At 44.4% G+C, this 13,332-nt stretch overlaps 1 protein-coding gene across 3 annotated transcripts in view; it reads left to right on the forward strand.

Annotated features, from left to right (window-relative positions):
* The first annotated feature begins 5,930 nt into the window (after positions 1-5,930).
* The window catches only part of LOC143806201 (class I histocompatibility antigen, F10 alpha chain-like), a 71,556-nt gene continuing 64,154 nt past the window's right edge, over positions 5,931-13,332 (forward strand). For 2 of the 3 annotated variants that reach the window (XM_077286323.1, XM_077286325.1), the window contains exons 1-2: positions 5,941-6,064; positions 12,123-12,386. In XM_077286323.1, coding sequence (XP_077142438.1) covers positions 6,013-6,064; positions 12,123-12,386 — 316 coding nt within the window. In that variant the 5' untranslated portion in view covers positions 5,941-6,012. Of the gene's footprint in view, positions 6,065-12,122; positions 12,387-13,332 lie in introns of all 3 variants that reach the window. The other variant, XM_077286324.1, reaches the window with a different exon arrangement.

Here is a 13,332-nt window from a genome sequence, read left to right on the forward strand (position 1 = left end):
GCTGGGTGGAGGGGCAGATATAATCGGAGGGGGACGGGGCGCGGGAGAAGGCCGTGGTTCATTGTCCAGAAGCCTCCTCCATTGCGGTCGGATAGTAAGGGCTTCATCGGCCAGGGCTGCAGCTCTATCCACGGTGCACGGCGTGCGCTCCCGGACCCATTACCGTACCTCTGTGGGGCACTTGGCAAGAAATTGTTCTATAAGGAACGCCTGTATAACATCTTCCACAGTAAAGGCGTTTTCTGCTTCCAGCCATCTCCGACATGCCTGGGACATCTTATGTGCATACATCCTAAACGATCCCCCTGTAGTGCATGGGAGGTCTCGGAACTTGGCCCTATATGAGTCTGGGGTGATAGCATGGTAATCCAGGATAGTCTGCTTTACAATGTTATAATCCCGATTCCGCTGTGAGTCAATGCTTCGGTAAGCCTCCGCCTGGCTACCATTCAGGAATCCCACTAACAAACGCATCCAGCCAGAGTGGGGCACCTCCATCACAGCACACTGCTGCTCAAAGTTCATGAAGAACCGCTCCACATCTCCGGAAGCCTCATCAAATGGCTTAAACTCTGTCCGGGTGATCCGTACAGGCTCCCGGATAGTTGGGTTTACATTCCACATTGCGGTACTCCCTCTTTCAAGCTCCATTGCTTCTTGTCTCCGCTGTGCTCGGCGGGCAGCCTCCTCCTTGTACTCCTGAGAGACGCCTGGGCCCAGAACCGCCATCTCTTCTTCGTACCACACCACCCACTGGCTTTTTGGGGTGGGGGTCCTCGTCTCCAGTGCTCGTCGTTCAGACATATGGGAGGAGGTGGCTGGGCTGGCACCCACCAGTAGGTCAATCAAGGCCTCTTTAGTCAATCCCTGGTAGTTCAGGCCCAGGTCTCTGGCTCTCTCCTGTAAACTGCATACAGTCCAATTTCTGTACTCACTCTGTGGGTGGTTCTCCATTAGGTTATGCTCTGTTGATCCCGCTGCTGGCCACCAGTTGTCACAGGTTCCTTCTCCGGTACTACACAATCAACAGAGCCAGCGAAGAGTGAACAATCCCAAAACCTTTATTTAGGCAAAAGTACGAAAGGTCCATATACGATCCACCACACAAAGGATAAAAATATTCCAGAACAAAAATGCAGTTCAGTTACAGGATAAAAGTCCAACAATCCAGCACAGAGGATAACAGTCCATATTCCCTTCTTCCTCTCTCTGACGTGCTGTGTTCACTTCATAGTTCCGAAACAAGACTGGCTTCCCCTCAGCTCCTGTCCTCTTCTTATGTCCAGAAGTCGTCAGACAGGTTGGGGTGGTTTTCAGGCCTCTTACACCTGACAAAGGTGCCTGGTGGATTAAGGCACTACAGGGGGTCATTGTTTCAACAAGCTAGTTCAATATTCATTAGCATATTAGCAAACAGGTTTATTCACTGACCCTGTGGAGAGATAACAGTGCAGGAATGTGGGGGCTGATATTAGATGGCAAATAACAGCCATTCATCAATTGGCAAATAACTAATACTACAAGAGAACACATGATAATCAGTAAAATAGAAATATACACAAAATGATAGACATACAAACTCCTTGCAGATGTTGTCCTTGGTGGGATTTGAACCCAGGACCCCAGCACTGCATTGCTAACCACTGAGCCACCGTGCTGCCCAAATTATCACCCTCTCTTGGTTTTGGCTTACAAATACTGATGTAAAATACTGACCAAATACTGAAGGTGTGAACGTGACCTATATTTCTTGATGTTTCAGATTTTTTTACCATAAAAAAAACCAACAATCTGCATTTTAAGTTGAGTTTTTTTTGTTAATTGTTGGAAAGAAGCTTGAATGACCACATCTTAAAGGGATCCTGTCATAATGAAATGCAAGTACCATAATATAGAACAGGAGGAGTGGAGCAGACTGATACTGTATATACTTTTGTGAGAAAGACTTGTGTTTTAATTATTTAATCCTCTTTCTGGGATTTTTGGTCCGAGGGCGGTCCTATCAGTGACTGACAGCTGTACCTGTATGCAGCGTCGAACTGGGATGTCTTGGGGCCCACAGGAGGAACTGACCCTAGGGGCCCATCTTACAGCTATATGCAAATACCTGTAAGTCGTTATCCCTGTTATAGTGGAGCATTGACTGTAAAACACAGGCAGCTCCTGCTCATCTACTGTGTGCCACCATAACTGGGATTTACAATTACGGTAGTTTGCATTAAAGGGTTCTTTGTTTAAAACAAACGGGTCCATTGGCTCCACAGGATAGGTGAAAACTTATTGATCGTTTGCATCCGACCATTGGAAACCGCACCAATCGGAAGAACTGTGAAGTTTTATCCCTGACAGGGCACTTTTATCCCCATTTTAAAATGCAGAGGCAGGTGGGATGTCTGACCTCAGATCCATTAATTCTCTTTGGGGCTTTCAGAAAAAAACAAGAGCAGTGCTCGCAGCCACTGGGGGAATGAACAGATCAGTGGTCAAATCGCACATGCCGCTCCAATCTAATGGGGATAAAAGCTCCACATTTTGCCGATCGGTGCGGGTCCCAGCAGTCACAGACCCCACCAATCAATAACTTATCACTTATCCAGTGGAGATGTGATTATTACTTGTTTTCGCTGGAGAACCCCTGTAGGTGCATCTTGTTCCAAGTATTTAATCACTAACGGAAATAAATAATCTTCTAATTAATATTAGAGAGAACAATTGACCGCCATACACAACACAATCCACTATACCAAAACCAATAATACCACAAACAAGGGAGAAATACCGCCACAGCATGAATAGACCACATAATACCGCTACACGGTAATTGAATAATACCACATACAAGTGCCAAATACCGCCACAAAATGACTGGACTACATATTACCACCACGTAGTGACCAAACATACAAGTGTGTATAGTGTAAGTGTGCAGATAATATAGTGTTCCCAGTGACATTATGCACAGGGGCTCTGTATTTATGTATTTCTGTATTCAGATGGTACAGGCAGCCGCTCTGCATCTGGCTGCAGAAGGTCTCTGTGTTTGGCATTGCAGACACCTTCTTAATCCTTATGACTTTTTGACCCAGTGGCAACCTCCCTCCGGCTCTAATTGAGACACCTGGACCTGGGTGTTTATTAACTCCCAGTCTGCTTCAGGGAGTCACCGGTAATATTCACATTTTCCCTTTTGAAGGCTTGGAGCAATAGCAGTCGGCTAACTTCCTCTCTGGTGCTGTTGAAGGACGTTTGGTGTTAACTCTCTGAGTATACTCAAGCTAAGTTGCTTCCCCTTTGTTTGTCTCCCTTCTCTTTAGTGTTCAGTGAGGGACTGACCAGTGCTTACCCCCGTACTTCCCTATTCAGGGCCTAGCTGTAGGGATATACAGGGCTTAGGTTCCTGCTTGGTGATTGGTCTGGAACCAATATAGGGACTGTTGGGGAGGCAGGGTGCCATTAGATCTGCCTAGGGGTCTCCACTCCCCATTTCCCTAGCATTTGGGCTTCCTTCCCCTCATGTTGCACTTAGTCTTCCTATACTGTGTGTGACAATATAGTATCAGTGTACAGGTAATACAGAGATCACCAGTGATGTTATACACAGGAACTCTTTATATAGTGTATAGTGTACAGGTAATACAGGGATCACCAGTGACATGGACAGGAGCTCTGTATATATTGTCAGTGTACAGGTAATATAGTGATCACCAGTGACATTATACACAGGAGCTCTGTATATAGTGTCAGTGTACAGGTAATACAGGGATCACCAGTTACATTATACACAGGAGCACTGTATATAGTGTATAGTGTAAGTTTACAGGCAATATAGGGACTCTCACCAGTGACGTCTCAAGGTGAAGTACTTCATCTTCGCTTTTTTTCTTCTTAATCTGGTACAGACCACCATCAATTCTTCCAGCTAGGACTCGTCTCTCCAGAAAATACCACACAGTTATCAATAGCTGATCATGTCCAGACAACTCTTCCCCCTTATTTCTAGACTTATAAACTACGCCTGATGAAGAAAAAAGGAGACTGTCAGGACTCTGCTGTCAGGTGATCCGGGACCAGGGGCTCCTTCACTGTCCCTAACACTATTGGGCACCCTAGCTGGCCCTATTCCCCGGGATACTTCTGAAGGTGAAGATGCCAGGGCCGCCACCCTTGCCTTATCTCCTGAATCAGCCCTCTGTCTGTTCCTTTCCCCATCCAGGAAAGAGGGGAGCTGCTGTGCACCGCAGTACACCAACCTGATGAACAAAGCAACACGAACAAGGGATAATTGAAAATACCAGGCATGCAAATATTCACTCACATGTAACACAGGAATGCAGCGGGGAGTGGAGGATGGGGAAAAAATACGAGAAGGGATTTATCACACTTACAAACCCATGCAACAGTCACAGATAACTCCTCTAAACTCCTCATATAGGTACCAAAACACCTCTCCTCCAAGCCATGCAGCATAAGCTAGCTCTGACGTGTTTAAATCAAGACCCAAATTGTATGGGGTATAGGAGTGGCTAACCGAGCTCAGCCGAGAGCTCAGACTCCCAGAGCTTCCAACATGGCCGATTAATCCCTGTTCTGCCAAAATAAATAAACACCATTTAAAAAGAAGGTGAAGTACTTTATTTCAGCTTAGGAGTAGGCGCAATCAGATGCTGCGGTCTTCTGGCTCCTCTCTGTTGCGGAAACCAATATTACATATATGACATATTATAAAAAGTAAATTATATTACAGCAATAATGTTCCTTGATTGGCTACTACAGTAATTATGTCCCCAACTTGCCACCATAAACTAATAATGAAGGTTCCTCATTTTGGCCTCCATACAGTAATTAAGTCCCTCAACCTGGCCTCTTTAATTAATAATGTCCCCCCATCTTGGTCACCTATGCTCCCTCATCTTGGGTCTTTATGTCACTGGTGCTGGCCCGTATGTCCCTCGTGCTGGCCCCTACGCCCTTGGTCCCATGCCCCTGATCTTGGTCCCTATGCCCCTGGTGCTGGCCCCTATGTCCCTGGTTCTGGCACCATGACTCTTGGCCCCATGCCCTTAGCTCCATGTCCTGGCCCCATGCCCCTATGCTCTTTGTCCCATTGGTCTGGTCCCATAGCCCTTGTGCTGGCATCTATGTCCATGGTGCTGGCCCCTATGTCCCTGGCCATGTCCCTGGGCTCCATGTTTCATGTCCCTCCTTGCCCCGCATCATGCCACATCCACGGAAGAAGAGAAAAAAAAAATTCTTCCCTGCCGGCGCTCCTGGCACTGCCCGGCATGCTCTCTCTTCAGATCTTGCGGGGTTGTGTTAAAATAGCTGCCGACCTATCAGAGGTCACTCATCCGTCGAGGTCACTGTCATGCGCTACCTGCAAACTGGCGCACTAACATCAGTGGCCGGCGTCTAATAGGTTGGCTGCCATTTTAACCATTGGGGAGCAGACTTTCTGCACCCCAATACATTTTAACTGAAAGTGCGCACATTCAGTTGAAACTAGCCAGCCCCTTCTACGTCCTGCTCGGGGTCCTGCCGAGGACACAGGCCACCGGAGAATCGTTTGGTGTCCCAGTGCCCCAGTCCGACCCTGCCTGTTTGCACACTTCGAAAGAAAGCTGTCACTCACTGCCATGCTAGAGTGCAGAGGATTAAATGGTTCAAACATGAGTTATACAGAATATTTTATCACAAAACTATATATCAATCTACTCAGCTCCTCTATAACATGGGGCCTGTGGACGGGGCGGCATTTCTATGGTGACAGGTTCCCTTTCATTCCTGAATCACATCATACTTTCACTTTTAGTTTGTAAGCCCTCCTTTAGTCTGCCCAGCAACTGCTGATCATTTTCAGACTAATTTTCCTATTGGAGAAAACTTAGCAACTGTCCAATCAGAGATCGGCTCCTTCCCTTATATATAGTACGGCCCATTTTTTGTTTTCTGCTGTTCAGCTTCACGCTTCTCCATGACAACATCATCAAGTTTGTAATTTATATCACATACAGGATGGAGAAGGTGTACGCCGTGATATTTCTGGGTGTGTCTGGAGTGTATTCTGGTGAGTACGGAGGCACCTGTTATATCCATTATATTAGTCATAATAAGTCCGGCTGCCATCGTGTTTATGTCATTAAAAAAAGATCTGTTGTAAAACTGTTTCTAATGTCTGCATTATAAAGCACGTCTATGTGTTTATTTGTTTTTAAACATGTATTTTGCATCCGCTTTTTGTTTTTTTTAATGACGTGGAGGGGAAGTATCAGGGGATCATGGGACTTGCTTTTTTGAAAAAATAGCATGAAAAAAGTGATACAAGCGTATGACAATACAGGTGCATCAGCTTTCCATAGATTGCGGTGTTCTAAAGAGCGCATCACTTTTTTAAGTCTGAAAAGTGTAGCAGACGGCACAGTTTATATACTGTAAATGATGTGATTGTGCTCTGTGATCTTTTAGTTCATACAACCGTATTTTCTTGAACACCAGACAACACCTAGTAACAATGTAATTAATTGGGGCCGTGCAGATGTATGTTATTGATTTTCACTGACAGAATCTGCGTGTGACAAAAATTGCGGCATGCAATAGTTTCTTCCATAAATTGGATGAGACTCCCTCATTCAAGTCTTTGGGTGAGTAAAACAATTATATTGACAAGGAGTCACAGTTCTGCATCTGATTTTTAAGGATACATTGCAAATATGTAACTGGAAAACATATTTAGACTCGTAAATGTTTAATAACATCTAATCTAAAAAAAAGCATTACAGATGGATGGCAAATGAGAAAAAAAATGTCCGTATTAGATGTAATTATGAGTGAGCCCTTCCATGAATGAAAAGCCCCTACTCATGAATGATTTTAGAAGGCTTTACTTTTTGATGACGCAGAACTCATGGCAGCATCACCTTTTCTTTCCTGGGTAATTATTTTTCCCAATGTCCCAGACAGTTGAAAGGGGCTTCATCAGAGAAATAGCTTTACCCCAGTCTTGTCATGAGTTTGTCACGTCCTCCTGGGAGATCTGGGATTAGAAGATCACTATGTAGCATGAATAGCAGATCTTCCATTTGGTCTGTGTGTTTATGTCCCATATTAAATGGATTTGGTTTTCTTTGGTGCTGAAGAGGTTAACAGACCTTTATCAGAAACATGCAGCTTCATTTCATCTGCTTCTGATCTGGTCATTACCTCTCCCTATAAAACGTGGCCAGACCTTCCCTGCCTTGCCAGTGAAAGCTTTGCTTCCTAGCGCCTTGGAGACATTGTGCTGAATTGGAGATCGTTGCTGCTACTGGAGATTGTTGTGTCCTGTTTTTTGGGTGTATGCTTTCCTCATTGTTCTACTCCCATTTGGTTGGTATATTCCTGTCCTTCCCTACATACCTCTCTACCTTTTGAGTGTTTGTTGCTTTCTGTTATCCCTGTCTGTCTTAGGGAATAAAAGAACAGTTAGGCGGGTGGCCCAAACCTCCTCACCTTTAAAGGTACCCTTGAGAACTGGGATAGTTAGGGTCTAGGAACGATTCAGGGCCCATTTCCCTAATCATGAACAGTCACCGTGTGACAAGTTTTCAGCCATCCAACTTTAGCAGAATGTCGGTATGTACTTGATGTATTCCTTGCAGAGAAGTTGCTGCCGTTCCTGAGCAAGCTTTGCACTAGTGTTGAACTAATCCCGTAGCCGAATCTTCTTTAGGAGATGGTCCTGTCACTTGCTGGACTTTCTTGGGTGCCTTCTAGTCTTATTCACAACAATTGAATCTCTTTTTAATATTCTTGAAGATTTGATAGATGCTTTATATAGGGGCAATCTTACAAGCAGCAATCTCTTAGCATGTAAAGCCCTTTTCATGCAAAGCAATGATGACTGCCAAGTGTTTCCTTGGAGGTAGCCATGGTTAATAGAAGAAGACAATGATTTCAAGAATCATTCCCCTTTTAAAGCAACCACTCTGCTAGTCTGCTCTCATAATTCAATCAGCATAATGATATCAGCTACCTTGTCCTTGTTAACACTTTCTCCTGCCTATTCTAATGGGAAGATCACTGAAATAATAATGTAAGCAGGTCATTTTGTGCTGAAATTCAGTGGAATTTTTTTTTTATTAGTTAATTTTCATAGAAAGGAATAACTTTGCAAATCATCTGATCATTCTTCATAACAATCTGGAGTTGATGTAAATTGCCGCAAGAAAATCTGAAACGGCACAGTTTGTGAAAAAAAGCAAAATTTGTTTCAGTCTCATGACTTTTGGCCACGACTAAATGTTAAATGTTGTGCTTGAACATGGTGTGAAACTACGTTTAAAAGGAAGAGATAAAGAGCAACACATGATAAAATGAGAAGCAGAAAGCATAAGTGGAAGGCCGGTTTCACATTTCATTTTTTTTTCATCCTTGAAAACGGTCTGTGTTGTTTTTCAGTGTGCTGGATCCATTTTTTGTCTGTGTGTCAGTTTTTTAAAATGCTTCTTGCATATATTTTATATATATTTTTTCTCATGTGAAAAAGGGATTATTAGCAGATTAGTAGATGACATCAAAGGGATGCGTTGCAGCAAGATAGGAGCAGTAATTGTGCCCCTATTGAAGCTTCTTGATGTTTTCACCTACTATGATATCTCTTTCATGGCTCCCTTTGAATATGCCCTCCAGAACACAGTATGATACTTCCACAGTGAATTCTTAAAAAAAACACTGTATGATAACCCCAAAGGGGCCCCAGCAAGGTATAATGCCCCAGCAACACAGTATAATATCCCCACAGCTCCCCAACATACAGTATGATACCCCCACAGCTCCCTATATATAGTATGATGTCCCCACAACTCCCTCTATACAGATTGAAGTACCCACAGCTCCCTATATACAGTATGATATCTCCACAGCCCCCTATGTATAGTTGGATTGCCCCACACCCACCTATATACTTCATCATGGCCCCACAACTCCCTATATACAATATGATGTCCCCACAGCTTCATATACATGGTATGATGTTCCACAGTACCCTATATACAGTATGATGTTCCCACAGCTCTGCCTCCACATATAAAATATGATGTCTTCACAGCTTCTGATATATAGTATTATGGCTCCACAGCTACCTAAATACAGAATAATGCCCCTACAGGTCCCCTATTCTCAGTATGATACCATCATGGCTCCCTATAAATGTAACACCCCAGGTAACTGATTGTTACAGTGATGTTGCCTTCCCTTCGCGGAGGGTGATATCATGCTTGGAGGCAAGGAGGATTCTCTTGACCAAGTAAGGCACTCACATTCAACACATTCCGAATCCAGGCCAGAAGCGGGAGCTCTGACCCGGATTCAGGGGACCTTCCCTTAGCTATAGGCATCCTGGTCTGGAGGAGGAGCGAGTTAGTCTCCAGGAGGGAGAGATAGGAGAAGGACGTCTGGAACAGACTGAGAGGCCGAGCAGCCACGTGGGAGCTGCAGCCTCTGGAAAGAGAGATAACCTGAAGTGTTGACTAGTGGAGGAGCTTAGAGGAAAGGAGCACAGTGGAGGAAGAGGCTCAGAGGGGAACAGCAGACGGACACCCTCAGAGCCAGAACGCAGAAACCGGGCACCGGGAGCCCAAGGTCGTGTTGTTCTCCGGGACGCACGACAGAACCGTAAGGCATAGGACTATATATCAAGTGCCCACACCAAGTCTGAGGTGAAGCAGTAACCTGAGAGCCCGGGTCATGATAGGGACTCTATAAAACAGCTCGCACTGCCTATTGTACAGACATCTGTCTTAGGACAGGAGAGAGGGGACTTTGCCAGCAAGCTTCAAGCAGCAGGTACCTCGCCATCTAGTGTAGCGCAATTAGGAAAGGCTTACGGTCCTCACCTGGGAGAGGGACCCTCTATTGCCTCCAAAACGGCCAGACCACAGCTATCCCTGCACTTGGTACCCTGGACTGAGGACTGCTACCATCAGTAAACCAGGTAAAGACTGCAAACCTGCGTCCTCGCTCTTTGCCATACAATGCACCACACCATCGGTGCACTACACTGGGAGCCCTGGGGACCTACTTCACCTGTGGGAAGTTTTACCATCTAGCTGCCATACAATCACCCCAGAGGACCCCTTTAAGCAGCGTCGGTCCCTACTGAATGAATACCACAGTTGGCATCTAGAACATAAACTCTATCCTAAAACCCCTTTAAAGACCTTCCCCTTTACTTGGGCGCCCAGGGCCACGGATCAGGTCGCAGCCACCGTGACATCCCCTTTAAGTACCAGACCCGGTACCGAGTACCCCACGGCCCAGGCGGGCGACTCATAAACAGTAAGATATTTGCACAGCTCCCCTATTTACAGAATGTTTGCCGTAAAGCTTCTTATATACAGTATAATGGCCCCACAGCTCCCTATATACAGTACAATGTTCCCTATATACAGTATGATGCCCCTATAGCTTCCTATAAATAATATGAAGGCCCCACATCTCCCTATACACAGCGATTCCCACATTGCTCTTTAGATACAGTACGATGTTCCCACAGCCTGCTATAAACTGTGTCATGTCCCCACAGCTCCTTATGTACAGTATGATGGCACCACAGGTCCATATATACAGTATAATGTCCCACAGACCCCCTGTACACAGTATTATGGCCCCCCAGGTCCCTATATACAGTATTATGACCCCACATTTCCCTATATATTGTGTGGGACAGTCCGACATTGGTTCGAATTAAGGAAACATTATAATATTTATCCCATGGTTTAAATTACAACCCCCCCCCCTCAAACTTAGATGGCAGAATTGCTGTTGTTTGTTACTTTACCTCCTCCAAAAAATGGAAGAAATAGAGACTAGAAAATCATATCGCCCCCAAAATGGTATCAATATAAAAACTACAGTTTGTACTGCAAAATAACAAGTGCTGATACAACTCTCATTGACTGAAAAATGAAAAAAAATGCTTTAGCTCTTGGAAGGCGAGAAGGAAAATTGAAAGTAAACAAGAAGCCAAACCAAAGCAATAGTCACTGTGATACATTTGGAGAATTTTAATGGTCTCGTCTAAATTAATTCTGGCTATATATTTATCCATTGTCTGGTTGAGGGTCCTGGAATCACGATTACACTGATTGTGTCAGTGATTGATAGTATTGATCCCTCCCTGCACCATGGCTTAATATTTCAAAAAAGAGTGTTTGCAAGTGAATATACAATTTGTATTAAACACTAGAAAATAGGTTAAAAAACCACATACATATAAGATGCAAAATAAGGACACCACCAGGTGGCATTCAGTACCATATCAATCATAGTAATCACATATAAATAATATGGAAAAGAGGAACGACCCTTAATCATACAGACCCGAACCTTCAAACCATGTTGCCTGTAATATGATGCAACAACAATGATTATAACCTACTGTGGCTACTGTCAAAGACAAGGCTAAGGTTAATTTCTAAATTGAACCATTTCCTCAAGGTTCCTGTATGAAAAATGTCAACCTGATAATACACTGAATTGAAATTGCACAACCCCGACGCGCGTTTCGCTGCACTACTGCATGCTTTTTTAAACACTCCTTCTGTCCTCCTTTTTGAAACATGATCTTGTTGGAGTTGTCTCTTTAGGGGCCAAGTTTTAGTTTTTTGCTATCCTTTAAATATGAGTCTGGGTTTATGTATATTGACCGTGGCTTAATATGTATGAGTATTACTCAAAGGATGACTAGTAAATTATACTAAAAATAGACAGCAGAAATCCATCGTAGTATTTTTCCAAAAATGCTATGTACCATCTATCTTTTGGAAATAACTAAAACACATCCAATTTGATGGTTTGTGTTTTAAATGAAAAAAATCAGTTTAAAAAAATAGTCGTACTTGGACCACCCCTGTCAATATAACCTAAAAAGCATGTCGATGAGCCTCGCACATCAGTCTTCCCCTGGATTGTCCCATAGACCGGTAGATTTTCCCAGTAATTTTACCTGATTACCGAACCCTCATCTCTTTGAGAAGAGAATGTCCAGTTGAGTCAGCTGTTAGCCATACGGTAGACACATATACGAGTATTACCCTCTAGTAGATGATCTGATCGGTGCTATATGTAACACTCTGTATGTCTCTCAGACAGTCACTCTCTGCGCTATTATTACACGGGGGTCTCAGTCCCTTTACCTGGAATACCTGAGTTCTCCATCATTGGATATCTGGATGACCAGTTGACTGAGATATACAGTAGTGATCTTCAGAGACGTATCCCTGTAGCTTCATGGATGAAGGAGTACGAGGATCCAGAGTACTGGGAGAGAACAACACAGGTTTGTAAAAGAGATGAGGCGTTGTACAGACACGAAGTGAAGACAGTGATGAAAAGATTCAACCACACCAGAGGTGAGACATCCAATACCCTAAATAATCATTGTACTGTAATACACCCGATTCTTCTATACCAAAAAAAATATACTCTCCTGAACCACACTTCACTTATAGCACCAATTTTTCCTCAACTTTTGTTTAGTGACTTTGTTAGTGTCAGAAATTCAGTGCACATCAATTGTCTAGCAGCTTGTTCTCGGGAAACCATGGTTAGATCCAGGGCCGGCGTTTGGCACAGGCAGACCAGGCAGACGCCTGGGGCCCCTACCTAGAAGGGGGGCCCCCTACCTCTGCAGCCCCTGTATGAAGTGCCCAGAGGGTGTACAGCAGTGAATCAGCAGTAGAGCGTCTCTCCCAAACCCCCCTTGAGACCCCCTCAGTGCTGTGATTTACTCACTGTGGTCCCGGAGCTCTGTGCCGTTTGCTGTAGGATCAGGTTTGAGAGTCAGATACAGCAGCCATCAGCGTAGGCTCTGACCACAAAATCATTGCTTGTAATCTGACAGGGCGACCTGCTGTCACTACTGTCTGGATGACCCAAGTCAGGAATATTGTCTGCTGAATCAGGGCATTTATTATATAGAAATAATTGAATTCCCGCATGAAACAATAAGGGTAAACTATGCACATAAAGTACAGGTGTGCATAGGAATCAGCGTGCATTTTTTTTGCAGCCAAAACATGCTCTCTTGGCAGTAAAACCACTGCTTTCAAAACACCCATTTTTTAGGGTATGTGCAGAGGATCCGGAAATGGCAGTGGACATGTGCTGCGTCCATAGTGCTGCCATCTTTTGAACACAGGTGATTCCGCATGTGTTCATTGATCTGTGCGGAATCCCTGCATCCTATACATTGCAGAGGTGAGATTTCTCTGGTGGAGACTTGTGTCTACGCCATATAAATTGACATGCTGCAGCCTGGACAGACGCGCCCCTTGTCCATCTCTGCGGGTGAGGTGC

Source organism: Ranitomeya variabilis, chromosome 2 (assembly GCF_051348905.1).
Source record: "Ranitomeya variabilis isolate aRanVar5 chromosome 2, aRanVar5.hap1, whole genome shotgun sequence".
NCBI classification, from domain to species: Eukaryota; Metazoa; Chordata; class Amphibia; order Anura; family Dendrobatidae; genus Ranitomeya; species Ranitomeya variabilis.